At 33.6% G+C, this 22,717-nt stretch overlaps 1 protein-coding gene across 3 annotated transcripts in view; it reads right to left on the reverse strand.

Annotated features, from left to right (window-relative positions):
- Positions 1–1,331: 1,331 nt before the first annotated feature.
- The window catches only part of IA-2 (tyrosine phosphatase IA-2), a 117,219-nt gene continuing 95,833 nt past the window's right edge, over positions 1,332–22,717 (reverse strand). For 2 of the 3 annotated variants that reach the window (XM_068361221.1, XM_068361219.1), the window contains exons 5-10: positions 17,957–18,061; positions 17,008–17,124; positions 16,319–16,519; positions 15,269–15,435; positions 12,254–12,307; positions 1,332–3,734 (exon numbers count right to left, since the gene is read on the reverse strand). In XM_068361221.1, the coding sequence (XP_068217322.1) occupies positions 3,524–3,734; positions 12,254–12,307; positions 15,269–15,435; positions 16,319–16,519; positions 17,008–17,124; positions 17,957–18,061 (855 nt within the window). In that variant the 3' untranslated portion in view covers positions 1,332–3,523. The remainder of the gene's footprint in view (positions 3,735–12,253; positions 12,308–15,268; positions 15,436–16,318; positions 16,520–17,007; positions 17,125–17,956; positions 18,062–22,717) is intronic. The other variant, XM_068361220.1, reaches the window with a different exon arrangement.

Raw genomic sequence — 22,717 nt, forward strand, 5'->3', positions numbered from 1 at the left:
CCATTAAAGATTATTTAATAAACAGTTTCTAATCATCCCTCCTTACTTTGTTTCTCTATGATTTGAGTGATATCTTGTTGATTAATTTTCTCCTACTAAAATGAGAGAGAGAGAGAGAGAGAGAGAGAGAGAGAGAGAGAGAGAGAGAGAGAGAGAGAGAGAGAGAGAGAGAGAGAGAGAGAGAGAAATACGTTTCACTAAACCTTTTTCAGTAAGATTTGGTTAGGTCATCTTATAACGATGTAACCTTAATATTTGCATGTGAATAAGTGCCTTTGTTTTTAATAATAGTCTTCATTAAGATATATGTTTCACTGATGACAAATCTTGCATCAGAACTGGTCCTTGAATAATCTAATTGTTGTATATTTTTATTTGAACATTTGTATATTTATGTAACCTACCATTTAGCAGTAAAACCAACGAGGCATTCAAATTTTGCAATACTCGGTTATCTTTTGCCAGTACTTGCAATTAAGTATTGAAGGTAGTATTTGGTAATCTGCGTTATTTTTTTTTTCTTGAACACGCTTCTATCACCTTTTTTATCATTTCTTTTTCTAAATTATAAGAATATTAGAAAAGTGGTACAAACTTGAAACTAGGGTCCGTTGAGCGATTTTTGCTAACTGTAGCTGTTATGAATTATTAATTTTGACTTTAGGTAACGTGTTTTGATAATTCTCTTCACGTTTTAACCGCGATTGTGGTCAAAGTAAAAGACTTTTTTGAAATTTCTTGAAAATCGACTTGCTGACTGGAAGCTTTCGTATCTTTGGCAAAGGAAAATGTAGCAATATATCTAACATTAAAATAGAAATTTCTGCCTCAGGAGTATTTTTTTTTTTATTTGCTGAGTAATACTAGTTTGCGTTAATTTTTACGCTTGTTCCACGGCTCTTTATTTTTCTCAAAATCATTGGATTCCCTTTCTATAGACAATTTGCAGATAATTGCATTTTATTCTACGTTAACACAGCAGCCAACATGCAAATTAACCTGGATGAGCAATAAAGTTCAAGGCTTAATCGGCCACGTTATCATAAAAGATATTGTTATTCACGAAATTTGCCAATTCTAATTCTTATATATATATTTTTTTAATTTCTTATAATAGCGCAATTATAAAATTAAGTACCTCTATAAAAGAAAAGAGAGAGAGAGAAAAAAAAGCCAGTTTGACCAAATTTAGATAAGATCTTTTCTGTCTATTATCCTGCATTGCAACCCGAGAGGGGAGTCAGCCAGGATTTGAAGTATAATTATACAATAATTCTTAATACAAACAAGTTATTAATTCACAGAAAAAGGGGTTATTGAAAAACATCATATCCACCAAATCACTTTATTGGCGTCGAGATGACTGGGGCATTCACCCTTATGATCCAAGACCATGAAGGCTACATATTCCAGTCCTGAAATCTAGTTCGTGTAACTCAAAAGGAAAATATATATATATGTATATATATTTATTCATATATCTAAGCAATAAATGTAACCAAAATATGACTATTAACCATAACTGATGATTGCGTTGATTAGATGAAAATCTTCTTTTGTACCAGAGAGCAAATAGAAAACCAAAGGGAGCTTATTTTGTAGCATTTGGAGACGAAAATAATACTAATCTAATGTACAGAAACGACATGTAACAGAACTACACACACTCGCTGATGTCCCTGCAAAGATTTTTTTTTTTATTATTATTATTCATATTTTTTTCCTAAGGGGTATGAACATGTGAATCCTCTTGTGTTAATTTCCTACTTTTGCAGACTATAGAAGGAGAATTTTTTTTTTTTTATTCGCTGGAAATTTTGTGACATTTTAAAATTATTTTCTTCCATTGATGCGAGCATTCCAAGATCTTTCTTCTATTTTTTTATTATTAACTTTAGAAACGTACTCTCTGCCATAATAACATTTGATGAAAGTTTTTTTTCCGTTTTATATCTATTTTATTAAAAGTTTCCATGAAGACAAAAGAATTTTCCCAGTTCCACAGATTTTCTTCTTTTCATGGACACTTGATCTCATATCTCGGTAATAACATAATATATATTTATATATTTATATATATCAATATAATTTACCTTAATTCTATCACAACACTATCCATTATGATCTACATAGGAGAAAGACAAGAGGGAGGCAGGTAAGTAGGGAAGGGGGGGATAAAGTTTAAGGGAGGGCAATGGAGATTGGGTAAGGAAAGCAAACACATCGAAATCCATTGGCTGAGCGAGACTTCCAACCGAAGAACTTGATTGGCTAAGAGAAGCCTTCTTGGGAGGCTGGATCCAAGAAGGCTTCTTATTTTTGGAGGAGGAGGAGGAGGGCAGTACCAGCCAAGAGGCTCGGGGGACTGGACTTCGCTTTTCAGTCAATGGATAAAAAGGCGGTCATATTTTTTTGTGATTCTTTTTTTATATCGTTTTCGGCCTTTTTTTGTTCATTTTGGAGATTCATTTTTATAGAGAAAATAAAGCGGACAGTTAGAGGTCATGGAATAGTACATTTACCTTACTCAGTTACAAAATCTTTTTTAATCTTTTTTGTTTTGTTTTGTTATTTGTTTCGGATTGAAGGCAATGACTTCATTTGATTTTGATGTTCAAAGGGTTTGCCAAGCCAATTTGAATTCCTTATTATTTTTTATTTATCAAACTGCTGCATTAGTACAATTAGTTGAATAATATTAATGAATGTCTAAAGATTGTGTAACTGAGTGTGACTTGGTGGACGTCTGCATGTTACACAACGTTACAGTGTTAATTACCACTTATACACAATTGTAGTTTATTATATATATATATATTCCTATATACTCATATTTTGGAAACATTGAAAGAAAATATATATCATATATAATTATCCTCTGACACCTGTAAGTATAATATATCGTCCAATAAAAAGCCATCCATTATCCTTAGGGCCAATCACAGATTCACTTAGGATCAAGCTTGTGAATAAATGATTTTTTTTATTTTGGGTTAATTTACTCAGTGAATTTAGTGTCCCTGTACCAAAGAAAATAAACAAACGCGAAGAACTAAGATCCGTCGAAGAGGAACCACCATTGACATACCGGGAATCCTTGGTGTATCTCTTCTTGTATATTCTACTCTTTTTCATGAAACAAATTTCCCCGTTACCATTGTTAATCACTCAGCAAAGGTTCACAGGAACACCACCTTACTGGAAGGATTATTTCGACCAGTTGTGGTGTCTGTTAAGTCTGTAGAGTTTATGAAAGGGGGCAAGTGTTCCTGGGGATGGTTAAATAGGCTATTGAATTTTTTATATGGGGTTTCTGCAAGTGTAAATGAGGATTATGGGGGGTTGAGTGAGGGGAAATGGGGGAGCCCAGACGGATTATTATGATCTGTTGCAGAGAAATAAGTGATTTCCATTGGGCTTCCCCCGCATAGTTTGTATTATTTATCTATTTTTTTTTCTTCCTTTTTCAATGAAAATTTAAAATCCATGTAGTCTCGCCGGGTCGTCATCAAAGGGGTGTTGGCTATTGGGGAAGGGCTTTCAGGATGGCGTGCACTTCTTCGGCCACGGCCATCAACACGAACTCGAACTGCGCCTTGCTCTTCACCATGTGCGGCCTTTGGTCCCGAATGTGCTCCAGAGTGGCTGCGATATCGATCTCTTTCGCTCCTTTAGCCATTCGATTCAAAACCATGTCGATCAAGCAGTAGGTGCCGGTTCGGCCGATGCCGTCGCTGTGTCGGGGAGAAAAAGGCAAAATGAATATGGGTTGTTTTAACCTGTAATATCGGATTTTAATATATTTTAAAATAATATACTTTTAGAAAATGATACCTGCATAATCGAAAAATAATTGTTTATATATATATATATATATATATATATATATATATATATATATATATATATATAATATATATATATATAAATCTGTAGTTTTAGCTATGATTCAAGTGCATGCTATGGGCCTAAGGTCCTAAAGAAGGAATAATTACATGTCTTTTGATTGATACTACATGGATTTCAGGGAAATGGAAAATACAAACGAATGAGGTGCCAGTCGAAATACAGTAACACTTTAGGAGATGATAAAACAAGATAGCTGGCGTTCTCATCATATGATGAGTAAAGGTCAATAAATTTCTTCAAAATATTATCATCTTTCTATGCACATACAAACACACACACACACTTTCATACTTTCAATGTTCTCTCCATAATCTCTTTGCTATCTTTAGCCATACACTAGCATTCCAGCTTCAATTCACGCTCTCTTTTGATTTCATAAAATTGTATTCAAGAGATCCTGCTTTTTCATTTGCACAAAATTGCATTCAAGAGATACTGCTTTTTCATTTACACACCATTTATTTTTAAAGATTATTCCTTGCATTATTAAGCATCTGTTTTTGGAAGTATTTTGCGCAATTGCTATTCCTGGTTGCTTGGTATCTCATAACTATACAGTTTTGTGGTTAAGTTTCCGCGATTGAGAATATACATATTCATTTATTTGTTTTCGTTCATATTTATCAATCGAGCAAATTTTTGTATTTTGTATTACTTATACTTCCAGTTTCATGCTTCGACGTGTAATTGATTCCATGTAAGTCTGCTATATAAGTTTACGTAATTTTGATTACTTCCACGGGCGGTGAAACTAATATTAATATTTAAAGAAAATTAAAACAGAATACTGATAGGAGAAATACAAGAACTTCCTGATAATGATTGGAAGGGGATTGAGAACTCGGTGACTATCGCTTTTTGGACGCTTTCCTAGGATGGGATATGATAGGGTTACACATACAAATGGTAATAAAAGGGAAGAGAATGGATGAAGAAGTGTGTCAAGAATAGATAGCACAAAGAAGATAAAAATATATCCACGTAAAATGTAAGACAAGAGTAATGTTTGAGAAACGTAGTTACAATGTACGAATGATTTCTTGACAATGTTCATCATAATGAAAATAGAACGATGCACATAAAAGAATATACAGGAATTCGATAAACTCAAGTCTCAAAATCAATGTGCACTTAAAGAGATTGTAATGGTGATATCTTAGGGTGCATATGTGAAAATATGAACCATAATGATTGAGGTGGTTTAGCAATGTAGGAGGAAATGTGTAGATGAATTATTAAGAGGATATGTTTTAGTGGATGTTTCTAGAGTAATATAAAAAAAATACACGAGAGAATGCTTAATTGATGTCTTTTCTTTTAACACTGAAAGGGTGGGAGTTCCATATTCAAGAGACTCATTAGTTTGGAAGTCAATTATTATGTTAGTCTGTGTTCAATTTAAAGCCATGGAAGCATGTGCATCTTCTTCTGTCCCCTTTACACCAGTTAAGAGCAATAATGAGGTAAGGTGTTTGCCTGGTGTGGTGTGTTATGTAATTATTTAGGCTTAGACTTTGAATATATTTATTGTATGTAAAAACAAATACATAACTATACATATGTGTGTAAGAGACTCACTTCTAAGAGCGTTGTTTTACGACCACAAAAGCTATTTGTTATTGAGATTTACTGAATAATTGCACTTTGTTCGAGAGCAGGAATGAAACCCCTCCACAAAGGATTTGTAATGCACAGTAGGCATCCTTTTGACGAACCGACAGTCAACGCTGTACAGCATTCTAGTCACATGTGAACAATCCTGCCTTCCACCATTCCGGCAACTAAACCTTTTCTTATTAACAAGAGACGTGCAATCCACCATCACAAAAGCTGTTTACGCTCATGAATACACCAACCGGAGTTTCCTCTTCCCTTCTTGACTCTAATGCATTATTCTATTGTTTTGTAGTCTATTCAACTCGCCACCATTTTCAACCATCTTTTTTAGTTTATCTCCTTTTGTAAGGACGGACCACTGTATCGTGAAATACGGAGAAGGAAATATTTTTCCGTCAAAACTTCACCTACGTTACGAAAAGATTCTGAAAAATATATTCTCGGCTTTTGAAGACGTGTTTATGGATGCTCATGCGTTTTCCTCTCTCACTCTCTCTCTCTCTTGTCGTCCTCCCCCGGTTTCCACGGCAACCGCAAGACATAACAAACGTGGCTGGGATAACCATACCAATCTTATCCACAGCAACGGAATGCTGAGAATACGCCAACCAGCGTGTAGTTCGCCTACCACGTATAACTGCATTAACAAATATATATTTATATTATACCGCACTTTGAGCCGAGATGATGAGTAGGTCTGTCCAGGCAATTTGATTTATGAACTAAACATTCTTTAGAAACGTTAAATTTCTATTAAAAGGTAGGCTAGGGATCGTGTTGTAACTTACTCTTAAAGAATATCTATGGCTGTAGAAAAGAAATATATGTATTATATAAATATTCTTAACTATATACAGTATATTTACTATAAGGAGATTACAAGAATTTGCGAAAAAGGACTGTTAATATTAAGTTTACTGTACTACAAAAGCAGCTGATTTGCTTTAGGGACTAAAAATATGTCTTTTAGTCTATTAATTATAAAATTTCGTTTGTTAAATTTAGATTCGCTGGGTTTTATACATATTAAAGTTTAGCATTTGTTTGTTTTTATTAATTTTAAATTGAAAAAAAGTTATTTCTTTCTAAAAAGAAAGCAACAATTAAGTGCCAACGTATCAACGGACAATAGTATTTGTTTCAATGATTTGATCTGAAATTCTCAAGAATGGCATAAAAGATGACCCTCCTCGGTGTGTAACCAACTTCTAGCTGATTAATTTAGTTAATTAGTTTTGATTTTTGATAATAAACTCATGAACTTGGTAGGACCTATTTTGTGCTGACAAGCCCCCATACAGGATCCAATATCTGATTTATTTATTTATTTTTGTAAGGGATTGGCACAGCGTATTTTTAGGCAAATAGATATGTGAATGTACTCTCCTCCTCGAAGTAAAGGCATGATTTGTGGATTAGGTATGACGACTCTTTTGGGCAAATAAATAGGGCAAAATGAATCACATCTAAGCAAAGGCTAGTTTCATCGAATTTCATAATTATCATAATATACCTAACATTTGTAAAATATTTTACAGACTATATTTAATCTAGTAATAAAAATCACCTACTTAATTTAAAGTAATGTAGACCATATTCCGTTATAGAATTCAGTGGATACCTAATTTGAGAGATAACTACTAGTTCTTCCCTCCATATATTCCCGAAAATTAGAAAGCGGAGACGTTCTGACTATTTGTTTTTACAGACATGCTTTATTCCTGGTTGAAGAATATATATTTAAAATACTGCATTTGATTTGCAACGTCTCTCGAATTGTTATGAACAAGTATAGAAACTGGCTTGTTTTAATTAAAAATTGCACTGATGCCCTTTTTATATCTACTATCTTGAGAGTAGTATCTTAGTCAAAAAAGGCATTTGAAAAGAAATATTTTTGCATTTTCTTTATAGAGTAAGGTTGGAAAGATGAGAGATATGATATTGAAGTGATTAAAAGGTTAACATCGGGAAAAGGGGGAATTGGATTTTCTAGATGTTTTAGTTGAATTCAGAGGATGAATAGCGTAGGTAAACAAATTGATTCTTTGGGAAGATAGGCAGGAAGGAGAAGAAAACCTAAAGAGTTCTGGATAGATAGAGACACGGAAGTATTTGAGTAAAGGGTCCGTTTGGATCACGGAAGCGAGAATATTCTAAAAACAGGCTAATGTTCCAGTGCATGTAGAGTTATTCGTTTTGCAGGGGATTAGCCCCCTTTATAGATTTGCGAACCAGTTAATGTGGTAATGTTTATAACCGTGAAGGATAATTGTAATAGGAACTAACAGGCTCTTAAACGTAGTAGGTTGGCTAGGGCACCAGCCACCCGTTGAGATACTAACACCAGAGAGTTATGGGTTTTTTAACCGGCCAGACAGTACTACATTAGATCCTTCTCTTTGGTTACGGTTCATTTTCCCTTTGCCTACACACTCGCACATCGAATAGTCTGGCCTATTCTTTACATATTCTCCTGTGTCCTCATACACCTGACAACACTGAGATTACCAAACAATTCTTCTTAATGCACTGTAATTGTTCAGAGGTCACTTTCCTCTTTGTAAGGGTAGAAGAGACTCTTTAGCTATGGTAAGCAGCTCTTCTAGGAGGACACTCCAAAATCAAACCATTGTTCTCTTAACCTTGGGTAGTGCCTTAGCCTCTGTAACATGGTCTTCCACTGTCTTGGGTTAGAGTTCTCTTGCTTGAGGGTACACTCGGGCACACTGTTCTATCTTATATCTCATTGATCTTCCTCATGTTTTTTATAGTTTATAAAGTGATATTTATTTTAATATTGTTGCTCTTCTTAGAATATTTTATTTCCCCTTGTTCCCTTCCCTCACTGGGCTATTTTCCCTGTTGGAGCCCCCGGCCTCATAGCACCCTGCTTTTCCAACTAGGGCTGTAGCTTACCAAGTTATAATAATAATAATGTGTTAATAGAACACATTATTGGGAGTTTAAATATATATATATATATATATATATATATATATATATATATATATATATATATATATATATATATATAGATGTCAATGCAAAAAATCAAAAGAAAACAAATTATATTTCCTGTGCAATACCCATGTTCAATACTCATAAGTAATACTTGTTTTAGTTGTCCAACATTTTTTCATATCGGAATAGCCATGCACTTACATACAAAAGTTCATGTGTCTTGACCTATAGCCAGTCATGGAAAAAAATTTATAAACTTTTTGATGTATTGATGTTTCCGTGCGAAGCATGTATATATTTAGTGGTATTCTCGAATAGAAATTCGAGTTGAATTACGTACGTGTAAAATCAATGTCCCAAGGACCTGTTTTGTATGAGAGCCTTTATGTGTATGTGAGTGCGCGGGCGTGCGCTGATGTCTTTATGATCGTCTGTAAGGAGGCTGTTGGTTACCATAACAACCGGAATAGCGTCGCCAAGAGTTTGGAGCCCGTGTGTGAAGATTAGAAGGCGTCATCGCTATTCAAGTCCCTCATCTTCTCATCACTAATTATGAAGACCTCTAACCCTTGGCACTATTCCCTCCCGTCCCTCCCCCCCCCCCCCATCCTTCACAGGGCGTTATCCCTTCCCCTCCACATGCTCCTTTCCAACCTAAATGAATATTTTTTTAGGCATGTAAGGTGGCTAATTAAAACTAATTTTCTAAGACTAACACTCGTGAACAAAATTTATGAAGAAGTCTTTTCTTTTGTATACGAGAATGCTTTGTTGAAAGACTCTCTCTCTCTCTCTCTCTCTCTCTCTCTCTCTCTCTCTCTCTCTCTCTCTCTCTCTCTCTCTCTCTCTCTCTCTCTCTCTCTCTCTCTCTCTCTCTCTCTCTCAGAAACACCATTCATCATCGTCATTATCTTATGTCATTACCTATCCCTTTGGTGTGACGATCCTTTTTAATTTTCTTTGGGATTATGAGAAACTTCAGAGAACTTTAATTGACCTGCGAGTAATTGGGCTGACAATAAAATCATTGTTTGTGTTTAACCTAGCTTTTATAAGAGGCCGGATTATGGAAGACTAGGGACGAAAAATAAGCTGCTGTACCACGGTTGTTAAAGAAGAGAGAGAGAGACTTACAAAATGACGTCTCGGAGATTTTTGTTGAATTTATGCCTTTTTCACAGTAAAGACAGGGAATATAGTTTTCGGTTTTGCAACTTTACTTGGTAAATAGGCGATGCAAATTAGGAAAGACTGCTACCATTCAGTGCGCAGAGAAAGATGAAAGACCCCCTGAGAGAAATATATACACACATATATCTATATCTACTGTGTATTATATATATATATATATATATATATATATATATATATATATATATATATATATATATATATAAATATATATATCTGTGTGTGTATGTGTCGTTAGGAGAGTTGTGATGCTGAGGCAAAGATATTTCCCACCCAGGGGAGGGGAGTTATATGTATTTAATTTTTTTTTCTTCCAATTTTAAAGGCGATAATAGTCTTATATGAGAATTCCCTATTTTTTCCCCGACAAAGTGATACTGTAATAAGAATTCCAAAAGCCACATGACGTCCACTCCTTTTGTCAGAGTCCGATAAACAAGATGAAGAGGCTGACATTTGACACCAGATGGATGTTGCTCACGTACATACACAAGTGGATTCTTTCAGGTGGAAAGAAATGGAATAGCAAAAGGTATTTTGTTCATTAAGAAAACGGAGGAAAAATTCATTTTTTTAGAGCCGAAGGTATATGACATAAAAGTTGCAACCGTTATACTCTTAAGGAACTGACCTTATATGGTTGAATTTGAAAAATACGAGAGCGTATTCAAGTGCTATATGCGTATGTTCACATCATATTAAATTTCACGCGTTTCTCATGTTTTACTTTGAATCTCGTGAGAAAAACATATTTATAAAATTAACATTGAATCATTTCCAATGAGGGAATAGTAAAAGTACCGAGGTCAAGGCAGTTCATAATCGTATAATGATGTTTGTGACAGGTCTTCTGAAGAGACTCACGGACTTCAAGAGAAAACCACCAGTAAGGGAAAACGCTTTGTGTAAATCGAAACTTCCATCTTAAACGAACTTATTACTATTATAGTAATAGTATCAGAGAATCGTATATTTAATACTTACAAGATTTGAACAAGAAGCATTTTTATTATATCAAGTAAGCGATATTTCCACTGGTCAGTGATATTGAAGGAAATTATGTAGGCATTCATACTTGGAAATTTCCGTTGCAATTGATGACTGGTTCCATGAAAATTATTAAAGTATCTGGGTAGAATTATCGGCTTCGCCCATTTTGTAAAGTAAAATAGTAGTCATTTTAAAAATTCTGAATTACTTTTTAGGTTTTTAAATTCTTTTATTTTGCCATTTCATCTATTATTTAAATTTTCCTTTATTTATATATTAATTCCTATAACAGCCGTTCAATTTGCTTTCCATAATACAGAGTATCTTTGATAACCATATAATCTAATACGCAGTGGCAAGTATGCAGATGCAATAAATTCTAACAGTCCTACCTTTTCGTTTACAAGGTGCAATACTACATAGTATTCCAGAAGTTTTATTCGGGTGGTGACCAATTTCTTTTTAAATGAAGTACATTGGATGAAATCGGTGGAACTTTCTGAACTTGACATAACTCCAGTCTCGTAGTTTATGCGATAAGTACTTAGCAGTTTACCACTCTTATATCTCTATTTATATATATGTATATATATATATATATATATATATAATATATATATATATATATATATATATATATCCAGGTTTTATTGCATTGGTCTACTTGGCTTGTTAGAGCCTATAGGGTTATATCATTCTGCTTTTCCAATTATGAGTTGTGGAATGGCTAGTAATAATAATATAAAACATTAGAATTATGATGTATAACAGATTTATAATCTAGATGTCTAATTAATTTTCTGCAAAATGACAGTGAATCAAACGAACTATATTTTCAAAGATTAGAATGATAAACTATAATCTCAATATTTTGTCAAACATTTTTATTGTTGGGAGGCAAATATTTAATTATTAACGTGAAATTGTTGAAAATTTCCAGCGGGTTTTGTATTGATAAAATGGAATATCTACAGAAAATAAATGAGCCGGTGTTTGTATCCTGGGTTTGGCATTTACTTGTATTACAATATTTCTTTCCGACAGTAATACATTGAAATTATCTTCATAATTTTCCGGTATTATAACCCTTCTCTATTTAGAAGGCAGTCTGTCTATTGCGTCCTTCGTCGTTAGGTTTAGAGCAAACTCTATTGATCTCTACTCTTCCAAAATATAAAAAAAATGGAAATAAGAGTATCTAAAAAATTTGCGGGGAACCTTTGAAATCCGTTGAATCAGTTCAGTTATATCCTTCATTTTTTTTTTTTTAGTGAAATAAGAAGTCCTGGTTATGAATGCAATTATCTTTCCCCTCATTGACATTAATTGGTGAGTTACCAACACACTTCAATGACAGCTAATTAAATAACAACCCCCTTCATAGAATGCTTTTGAAAGGACAGCAATTGATAAAAAAAAATCTGCTTAATTTTAATAATTTACGACATTACTAGTATTTATTTGTCCTCAATACAGTAATTATTTAATTCTGTTAGCAACTCTTCCGGGGAGAGAGAGAGAGAGAGAGAGAGAGAGAGAGAGAGAGAGAGAGAGAGAGAGAGAGAGAGAGAGAGAGACTCACCTGCAGTGTACGATGATGGGACAGGATCGACCTCTGTATGATTTATTCACCTTCCTGTAAAAAAAATAGAATAACATTTCTTTATTACCTTGATAATAAAATTACTCCACAGACGAACTTAAAACTAAAAATATTAATAATTCCATAATTGCTCTTTCTCGAACTTGCGAAATGACACCATGAGAGAGAGAGAGAGAGAGAGAGAGAGAGAGAGAGAGAGAGAGAGAGAGAGAGAGAGAGAGAGCACATTGTGAACGGCTAACGATAGGTACACATCCAGAGAGAGAGAGAGAGAGAGAGAGAGAGAGAGAGAGAGAGAGAGAGAGAGAGAACACATTACGAACGGCTAACGATAGATACACATCCAAAGAGAGAGAGAGAGAGAGAGAGAGAGAGAGAGAGAGAGAGAGAGAGAGAGAGAGAGCACATTACGGACGACTTATGATAGGTACACATCCAACGAAGGGTACCGAGGTGTTGGCGAATTATTCAGTGCACATCCATCACTTTTGTGACTATGCAATTCTCTACAGCACACAATTGCAAAAATCACAAAAATGATGAACGGGCGATGAGCTCTCCACTACGCCAGCAGCCGATGATAAATCTCAAAGGCTTCCAATTCCTCTGGTTCTACTGTGACAGATGTAGTGGTCGTTGCTTTCAGCTGTTGGCGGGGGGAAAAATAACCCTTTTCAAGGTAATAGATAGATTATAAACAATTTGATTTTTCGCTGATTTCTTCACACGCAATTTTCTGGGGTCATGCTATTTTACTCTTTCGGATTAGTTTTCCTTATGATAACAAACTTCACTTTTTTCATTCTCTCAAGGGAATAATCAATATTGAAAATTATGTATATGTAATTGTATATTTTTTATCTAATTAATGGATTAGTAACAGATTTTTTTTAAATATGTTGAAAATTTCGAAATTTTTCAATGAAAAAATTATATAAATTCTTTAATGGTACTTTGTGGACTAAATCGTTGGAAATGAGGAAATTATGATAAGAATATTAGTTTTCCACAATTTCCCCCCCTAAGTTTAGTTTAATTCATAATCAAAATCATATAGTGATAAATACCATTAAAGTAGGCCGTGCAAACTGTAAAAAGAAACCAAGTAATTCGATACTCTGGCGTCAAGATAACGAAATGCTTTTTGTTGATAATGTCTTAGTGGAGTGTGAGATAGCATTATTATCTTGGATTTTTATGTTTTCGCCCATTTATACCGAAGCATTTTAGGGACTAATGCCCTTAAGAAATATAGCCAAGCATTTTAGGGACTAATGCCCTTAAGAAATATAGCCTTCGTCAAAATACGTTTTATTATGTTTTGAATTCAAATGCGTTTTTAGTACGCCATCTTCTGATAGCTTCAAAATTTAATTTGATTGCAGCATCTGTTAATGAGGTTTCATGGCAGCATTCTTTAAAGAAAAAAAAAATATAAAAGATGACTATTTTGATAGCTGTCTAAATCCACTACTCGCTTATCAATATTGTAAGGACCAGGAAACCAGCCACCCGAAGGGTTCACTTAAGACTTCAAAACTATTTTCTTTTATCTTCTATGAAGTGGAATTTTGTCCAAAAACAGGGCATACAATCTATAGTATGCCTACCATTTATTGCAAAGGTAGCTCACCGCTCATTTAAGATCTTGATTGACTGAAGGGATTAGTCTTGTGTTCACAAACCGTGTAGGACGTTTTCCAAAAATATTATTATTAAATTACAGCTGATAGTAAAAAGGTGTAGTATATTTTTGTACACAAAACAGAAACGAGAGCCATATAACAGGATACGATTATTTTACGAGGATTGCTTATTTTTTTTTTCTTTAAGTTCAGTCATGCGATATTGAAATGATTTTACGTTATTTAAATTAGAATTAGTTTTTAAATTGCACATACTTGTTTGGTCGAACGTACAGAATGAAGTAAGCAAGAGAAGAGCCTGGCAGGCGTTAAATTCTAGACCGTGAAAATAATAAATATCGTAATGAACCATATTTTTCAAGGCTTCTGAAGTATTTACATAATTCTACCACCTGTAACGTTCTGCAGGGATGCCATAGTGCCTGGATGTACTGTGTGGTTATTCATCAGCTGTTGCCGTCAGAACATTTTTACTTTAATCCCGATATAGATATAAGATCTATTATAACATCCAACTTTTCACTGGGTTCTTTTTCCTACGTTTGTTACTTTGAGATATACCTCACCCAGTACAAGGCACGGGCTCTGTATCAGCAGCCTGTAGTTCCGTTTCTTCCTGTTTCCTTATTACAGATGTGAATATACTAAAAAGTGACGTGCTTACCCTTAAAAGAAAACGAAGGGTATGTGAGGGAAAGTGCAAACGCTGTAGTGCTTGGTTACATAGCCTTGTCTAAGCTGTAGACTCAATTGACCTTCTTCGAATTTTAAAATACTACTTAGCGTTATAAACTTTCTTGAGCTGTTACGCTGGGAGTTTTTGGGTCTTGGAAAAATGAAGTTTGCAAATACTTTCATTATAAGTAGTGTAAATTAAGGAGTATCAGATGTAATGGTTGGTTGGTTGGTGAGAATAATAATTTTGTTCAGTAGTATAATGGGGATTTTGTTAGTATTCTGTATTTTAAAGTACAGTATTTCAATTATCTCCCAAAGGGCGACCTTAGGCAACTTAACTTCTTCATCTGTGCGGTACGTCTCCAAGTGGTAATAATAATGGAATTCTAATTTATCGTAATCATGTCATATCCATTAGTTCTGTGGCTGTTTTTCTATCTCCTTTGACGTCCAATTTATTTGATTTTGCTGGCAACTATCTAGCCTTTACCTCATTTGACATCCTTATTTATATTCTGCCATAGAAACCCCTTTTCAACTGGTTCTGTGCGCAGTTATTCCTAATTTCTAATGTAGATGCTTATATAGAATTTGTCTAAAATATCAGTAGTATAATTAAAGGTTCATTCATTAAGATTTGTGGATAGTCAGCTCGATATCTTGTACTCACCTCCTAAATTCAAGTAGTGCCTTAGTTGACGCTGGGGTACCAGAATCTGGCCAGGACAGGAAGTGGAACTGGGTGACAGTACGAGTCTCTCCTGTTTTTACATTCTTAAGATAGAATGAGCGAACCAAGTAATCGTCGCACCAGATGTGTTCCGAGACCAAGTGGACCTGTTAGAATAGAATAGTTAGTTTGAATTTTTTTAGTGAAATTACATTTCATACTTTAATATACACTTGACTTCTCCAAGAGAAAAAGTTGAATTCAAGGGGGACTAGAGTATACCTTTGACTATGAATCTTATTTTAAACTCTACTAAAAGTAATTTTCTTTTTATAGAATAACTGGCGAGCGACAACATTTAGAAATATACATTATACCCATGAGATGTGGAAGGAAATGTCATGTCAGGGAAAAGAGGTTTAAGTCATATTTAAAGAACAAAATTTAATATGATATTCCTTTGCTGCAATACTTGACAAGTTTCTTTTCAAGAATACCTTGAGAGTGTGATGAGTTTAAAAAAAAAAAGCTTTCACTTAAGATTGATATAATTGAAGTCACAATTTTGAAGTAAGAAATTTGATCTCTGAATACCTGGAATACTAAGAGATTATTAATAGCCTACTTATTTTTAACCAAAAGATTTGTATTGGGAGCATATATTGTAGTGGTCTTTCATTTCCAGTACCTCTTGGAATTGTTGGAATAAATAGCTCACAATTTTCAGAAAAAGTAATAGATAAATAATTTGTTACTTTTAACAGTTTCCTATCACAAATGTTGTTCAGTAGATGGAATGTACCTCTTCAATAAAAAAAAAAAAAAACAGAAACAATCGCCTCACTGATGTGGAAGACAATTTGTTTCAGTATTTTCTCACCATATAGATGTGGCAGAGAACTTGTTTTAGAAATCTCTTCTTTCATAGATGGCACAAAGGAATTTCCACTAACATTATACACGTGACAAGCTTGGGTTTCACCAATCTCGTTTCATAGATATGATCCAAGACTAAAGAAATATATTTATATTTTTTTTCTGATGTCTCACCTCATAAATGTGGTACAGATCACTACCTTCCTCAGGCCAATACCGATGACAGAATGCCAGTCCGTTCTCCGTCAACCTTGTGAGCATAACGATGACGACGCTCCCTTGTTCCCAGACCAGTTGCCAGAAGTCGGCTGCCGTGGTGTTGAGGGGTCCTTGGGTGGCAATGTAGGCTGGATTTCTGGGATCGTGATCAGTCTGCTCCAAGGTGGACGAAGCGCATGGATTAAGTTGTTACGATGGAAAATATTCTACCATTATAAGAAGGGCTTTTAATATATGGACTTGGAGGGTGTATGGCATTGTTTTGATTATTTTTACATTGTTTTAAAAGTGAAGAAGACAATTGTTTTGTATTTGAAACTATTAAAAATTATTTTTGTTATCCGGCCGTATATTTTCAAAAGTTATTGAAACGAGTAAAAATTATTTTGTTATCCGTCGGTATATTTTCAAAAGTTATTTTTATTGTGAATAATCAAATGCCAAATATTGAATTTTTCTGTATAAGGGAAAGAAAGGAAGGGTATTATGTTCAACCCATCCTATTCAACGTATTTTTAATAAGAATTTGAAAGCGGTAAATTAAACTTAGTATATATATGTGTGGGTGGTTATGCGTGCGGTAACTTCAATTTCAGCTCAAAAGTTTAGGGGGTTTAAAGTAGCAGACCTATTCATATACTTACGATGGAAGATGCGTTGATGTAGTCTGATCCATTCACATTAGCATGGGAGTTGAGTATGACCCTGTTGTGGTCGTAAGGAACGGAGTCTGGGTAGCGATTCTTTTTGTTGTTCTCGGGCTGCAAATGTCAGAAAGATCATTTGAGGGTAGAAAATTGAGAGAGAGATTGCCAATAGTCAGTGTGAAAGAGAAATTTTGTATTGTTTGTCTGTTTGAGGCAAAGACATAGAGATAAAATCATAAATGGTAAGAAGAAAGACAGACAGAAAGTTTTGAAATAAAATTTGAGATAGATTTTTGTTCTCTTATAATTAAATTTTATGAAAATGAATAAATAGGTCCAATAAAATCTAAGTGAGAGACAACATTTTCTTCTCTACTTTAGATAACTATTGTACTTTCATTAAAACTGTATGAGAAAAATTTATAACTAACAGAAGTAATGAGCAAAGTTTTACTTGTAACGACTCTAAACCAGAAAGGGGAAATGTACAAGATGCAATGGGAAGAAGCGACAATATGAGCACCGGTTGCTGAAAATGAGAAAAGGCTGTATGGTTGAATAATAGTAATATACATTAAAATTACTTACTACCATACAATATATCGTTTAAAACAAACTAGAAAATGTTATTAAAATATGGTAAATATTGCTTATAATTAGGACGAGAGGTTAAAACCTGAAATATGAGTAGCAAATATATAATAGAACGATTACTTTAGAAATTAAAGACATTATATATATATTTATATATACAGTATATATATATATATACACACACATATATATATATATATATATATATATATATATATATATAAACTAGTAAAAATAGCTACTATTCAATGTTAAAGGTTATAACAAATATGCATGTACCATAAAAATGCTCTTGGTAACAATGACACAAATACTGTTAAATACTTAAGTATGGGTAAGGATAGTAACAAACCTTCATGGCAGTGTTAGTGGCACAGGGTTCTGCTTCATAGGCACAGAGGGCAATCCATTCCTGTTCCAGTCGATCTTTGTTCTTTAGATGATCCTCCATGTAGTTCTGCTCGTAGTAATGACGGTGTATATGCACAAAGAGAGACTAAAATTAGTGCCAGATCTTAGCTCAGACAGCATCTATAACGTTTAAAACCCTTCCGGAAGACTGAAATTATTACCAGAAATTTGTTCCCACAAGACTCCCATTAATAAGTTGAATGAAATCACATGCTGTAGATCCAGATAGGAAGAAATATTTTATCGACTCCATATCGAGTATGGAAGAAAGAGCTTTGTTTTAGCATTATTTATCGCTTAATCCGATATTGTTAATCAAAATATGACTTTTAGGACAAAATTGAATAATTACGAAGCCACGGTACAAAAGGCCCTCATTTTAATTTGTACAATTCCCTATGCTACGAGAGTACTCCAGGGAAAACAACACAACTGTCAGTTTCACATTAACACATTAATTGTTGAATTAGGAATAGTGGATATAACTAATTACAGAAAACGCAATCAACAAATTAGACTCCAAAATCAAACCATTGTTCTTTAGTCTTGGGTAGTGCTATAGCCTCTGTACCATGGTCTTTCACTGTCTTGGGGGTAGAGTTCTCTTGCTTAAGGGTACATTCGGGCACACTATCTTATTTCTCTTCATCTTGTTCTGTTAAGGTTTTTAATAGTTTAAATAGGAGATATTTATTTTAATTTTGTTTCTCTTCTTAAGATATTTTATTTTTCCTTGTTTCCTTTCCTTACTGGGCTATTTACCCTATTGCAGCCCTGGGCTTATAATCTGCTTTTCCAACTAGGGTTGTAGCTTAGCAAGTTGTAATATAAATATATATATGTATATATATATATATATATATATATATATATATATATATATATATATGTATGTATGGTCGATTTTAGTTGCTAAGTTGAGATTCCCCCTCTTTTATTCTACATTTAGGAGGTGCTATTATATTTACAACAGAATGATGTTCAATATACAGTACAGTATAATTAATATTTTCATAAAGGTTTTCTCTCTTCTTACATCGGTAATCATGAATTTTTATTGTTACTATTGTTTCAAGCTTTTATCAAAGCATTGGATATTCTAAGGTATTTAGATATTCTGAATTTTACCATTTTTTTTCTTAGTCTATATAATAACACTGTAGAAGGTGTGCTCTATAGACCTAATTATAAGGAAAATTGCTGATTACTGTCCCAAGGAGTAGGTTGGGGTAGGTAGAAATTTTGTTCTCATAGGCTATTCTCATCATGAGATATTAAAAGGAGCTACTGTAACAAGTATTAAATACTTTGGAATAAATTTTACACCCTAAACTGAAAAAAATAATTAAATATATTGAAATAAATTTCACACACTAAACTGAAAGAAAATCTAATTTAGTAAGTTTACAAACCTCCAAGAACAAATGTAAGTGTCTTTTAGATAAATTTAATATGTGCATTTAGATGATTGACATGAAATTGGTTCTGTGGAGATTTTAATCTTTAGGGGATGGCGCATCAAATCTTGACGCTGTTGCCTTAGTGAACTTGTGTGTTTGTTATTCTTATTATTACTAACTACAACTTTGACTTGGCATACACTGAAATTAGTTTTCTTTAATGAGATGAATAATATAGTATCATATACTAGTGTGGAGAAGTCCACAATTTTTCAAGTGAATAAACTTATAACTTGTAGATCACAGTTACGTGATAGGTGTGTTTAAAGAAAATTAGTTCTAAAAATAAATCTAGTTTCTCTCGGTGTGTGTTTACTGATGATGTTACTAAGTTCTCAGTTTCTCTCAGTGTGTGTTTATTGATGAAGTTACTATAAAAATAAATGTTATCAATATTCCCAGTGGTCATAGAAACTTATGATTAAAAGACTCTCTATGCGTTGATTGCCTTATAACTGTGCAATAGAGGGAATTAAAATTAGTATGATAACATATGCCCGTTGATGAAAAAAAAATATAAAGGACAAATCTGGGTTCGATGTAGATAGTTTAGAGAAAAAGAGAGAAAAAAAGACCTAAGAAATGTAAGCGGGAGTAGGTCAAAAGTACGTACACATAACATTAACGAAATTTAACTACGTAATAAATACCAATATTATCAGGTTTATATTAAGAGGGCAAAGGAAAAAAATTTTGTGACTGAATTCACATTTTTTTTTAATGTGAATTCTAGTGCATATCAACGAGTGTATCTTGAAACTGATAAGGTGGCTATAGTGTCACTAAAAATTGGTGTAATTTCAGAATTATTCTGAAACATGCTCTCGATTACCGGGACTTAAGTTCATACATACCTATTCTTAATCTACCCTAGGTGTCGAAAGTGCTAAGAGCAAGTAATTTTTGAACAACTAGATAGTCACTTGAGAAGAAACGAAGCATTGCCAATTAACAGGTTAGCAGACAGATAATTTACTGAGAAAGCTATATGTTTTGTTATGATTGATATACTGGAAATTATGGATAGGGACAAATGTGGCATCCAAATTTTACTTGATGTTTAACAAATTTGTTCATGAACTTTATTTGAACAAAGATGCACCTAGATTGTAGGTTCTAGAGCTTTCAAATATGTGTCCCCAAGATTGTATAACAAGCTTACGCTTGGTATCAGGATGGATGAAATTAAGGCTTTATAAGAAGATGAAGATATGATTCTCTAAACAAATAAAGAATGTATACAATAAATCTCGTAGGTGTTGCAGCCCTCAATGTAAAGTAAGATTAAGCCATCAGGATTCAATAACAATGGAAGTGATATGCAAGTGACAATATACAATCAAGATATAATCTACACATATGTGAGGAACAAATTGTGTTAAAAGGTTACGTGTGAAAAAAAGACAGTGTTCAAGTACAAAATACTTGACAAAATCAACAGGTGCAGAGAGAAAGAGAGAAAGATGCAATAGAAGTTAAACTTGTTAGCAACAGGAGAAGAAGAAGAAATGAAAAAAAGAAAAAGTGTACAACACTTAATTGAACCCTTAAGGAAAATGTTTGCGTATCGTTTAACGTTAAAATTTTTCCCCTAGTTTATTTTGTTAATTTTTCCCCTAAGGCAAATTCTAAAAACGATGTTTAGTGTGCATCAAAGAGAAACTTAATTGCTCCGAGCTCTAATGAAAATTATTCGAGACAAAAATGTCACAATGTCTCCGGAGTTTTGTATTCATTAATCGAGGAATTGGTTTATTCTGAATTGGGTTATGAGAGATGTTCAAAATTATAATCTGCATTCAAGTATTAAATAAGTTATTATAAAGTTAATGAAATGATGTTCTGTACAGTTATGGTAATAATCATTAAATGTTCCTTCCATGTCAGGATGCCAGAGAACTTCAAATCATTCATTCATTAAATTTTCTCGATAAGTTTCATTGTCTTTTGATGATGCTGATCATAAACCTTATCATTTTGGGTGTAAGAAATTCAACATACACAAGAAAATTGATTAATTGGTAGATTTAAAACAATTGGAATTTCACGAGAAAGCTATATAGCTAGAGAGAAACAATGATAATAATTGTCCAATCTGAAATCTTGACTTCCTGTAAAGGAGCTTTTATCTAGAGTCGTGTAAAGAGGATCCTCCCTCGATCGAGACGGCTTTTTCTGACACGTTGTTGACATCGAGCCCTATCGTTTTACAGGCGGATTTCGTGCCGTTGTCTCTCATTACCTTGTATAACCTTGTTTGCCTCCAATCTGCCATTATTATCAAAGATGCCGGAGAGAGAGAGAGAGAGAGAGAGAGAGAGAGAGAGAGAGAGAGAGAGAGAGAGAGAGAGAGAGAGAGAGAGAGAGAGAGAGAGAGACCTGTGGCCTGACAAAAATTCTCAGAGAGTAATGTCCTCATAATGAAGTCTATGGTAATGTCATTATGGAAGAGTAGGGTTCATAATAAGGGGAAATTGTTGTTTTTTTTTTATCACTTTTTATTATATTGTGTATAAGTTGGCAACTAGCTTAGATCAACCGTCTGGAAGCGATGTCACACGCAGTTAAAGTTTTGAAGGGAAATGATGCATATAGTAAAAAATTACACAATCGCACCCAAAGGGACATAGAAGGTGACGGGAAGACAAAATATATAGAAACAATAAGAGTGAGTAAAGAAGAAAATAAAAATACCCCTAGAACGCTACAAATGAAGATGAATAAGTTTTTAAAGTTTAAATCGCCATATCTTAGACGACATGGCATACTACAAGAAAAAGAAAGAAAATGTGGTTGGGTATTCCCGTTTCTTTTAAATGTCCTAGCTTCAGAATGTTACCCATCACTTTTCTGTAAGACCTATAACGTTTTTAGCTTTATACATATAGCCTTTTGGATTAACTGTCAGGTACATGACTTATTACTCCAAACAGCCGAGGCAAAAAATATTTTAACTGAGCCTTTCTAGATAGTTGAACACACATTCATCACTAGCCTGGCAATAAACCCCCAAAGATGCCCCGGTGCTTGGCTTAATACCTAAATTTCATATTCAATTCTATGTATTATCGTAATTTTATAAGTTGAGGATATGAAAAAAATCTGATATTAGAAAATGTACTTAAGACATATGGAGAAACTAAGGATATTGACAAATTCAGCACCATTTAATATTAAAAGTACCTACTTCTAATGCTTTTTAAGGACTAAAAATTTTAGTGAAGATTAGGCTACCATAAAAA

The sequence above is a fragment of the Palaemon carinicauda genome, chromosome 37 (genome assembly GCF_036898095.1).
Source record: "Palaemon carinicauda isolate YSFRI2023 chromosome 37, ASM3689809v2, whole genome shotgun sequence".
In the NCBI taxonomy this organism is placed as follows: domain Eukaryota; kingdom Metazoa; phylum Arthropoda; class Malacostraca; order Decapoda; family Palaemonidae; genus Palaemon; species Palaemon carinicauda.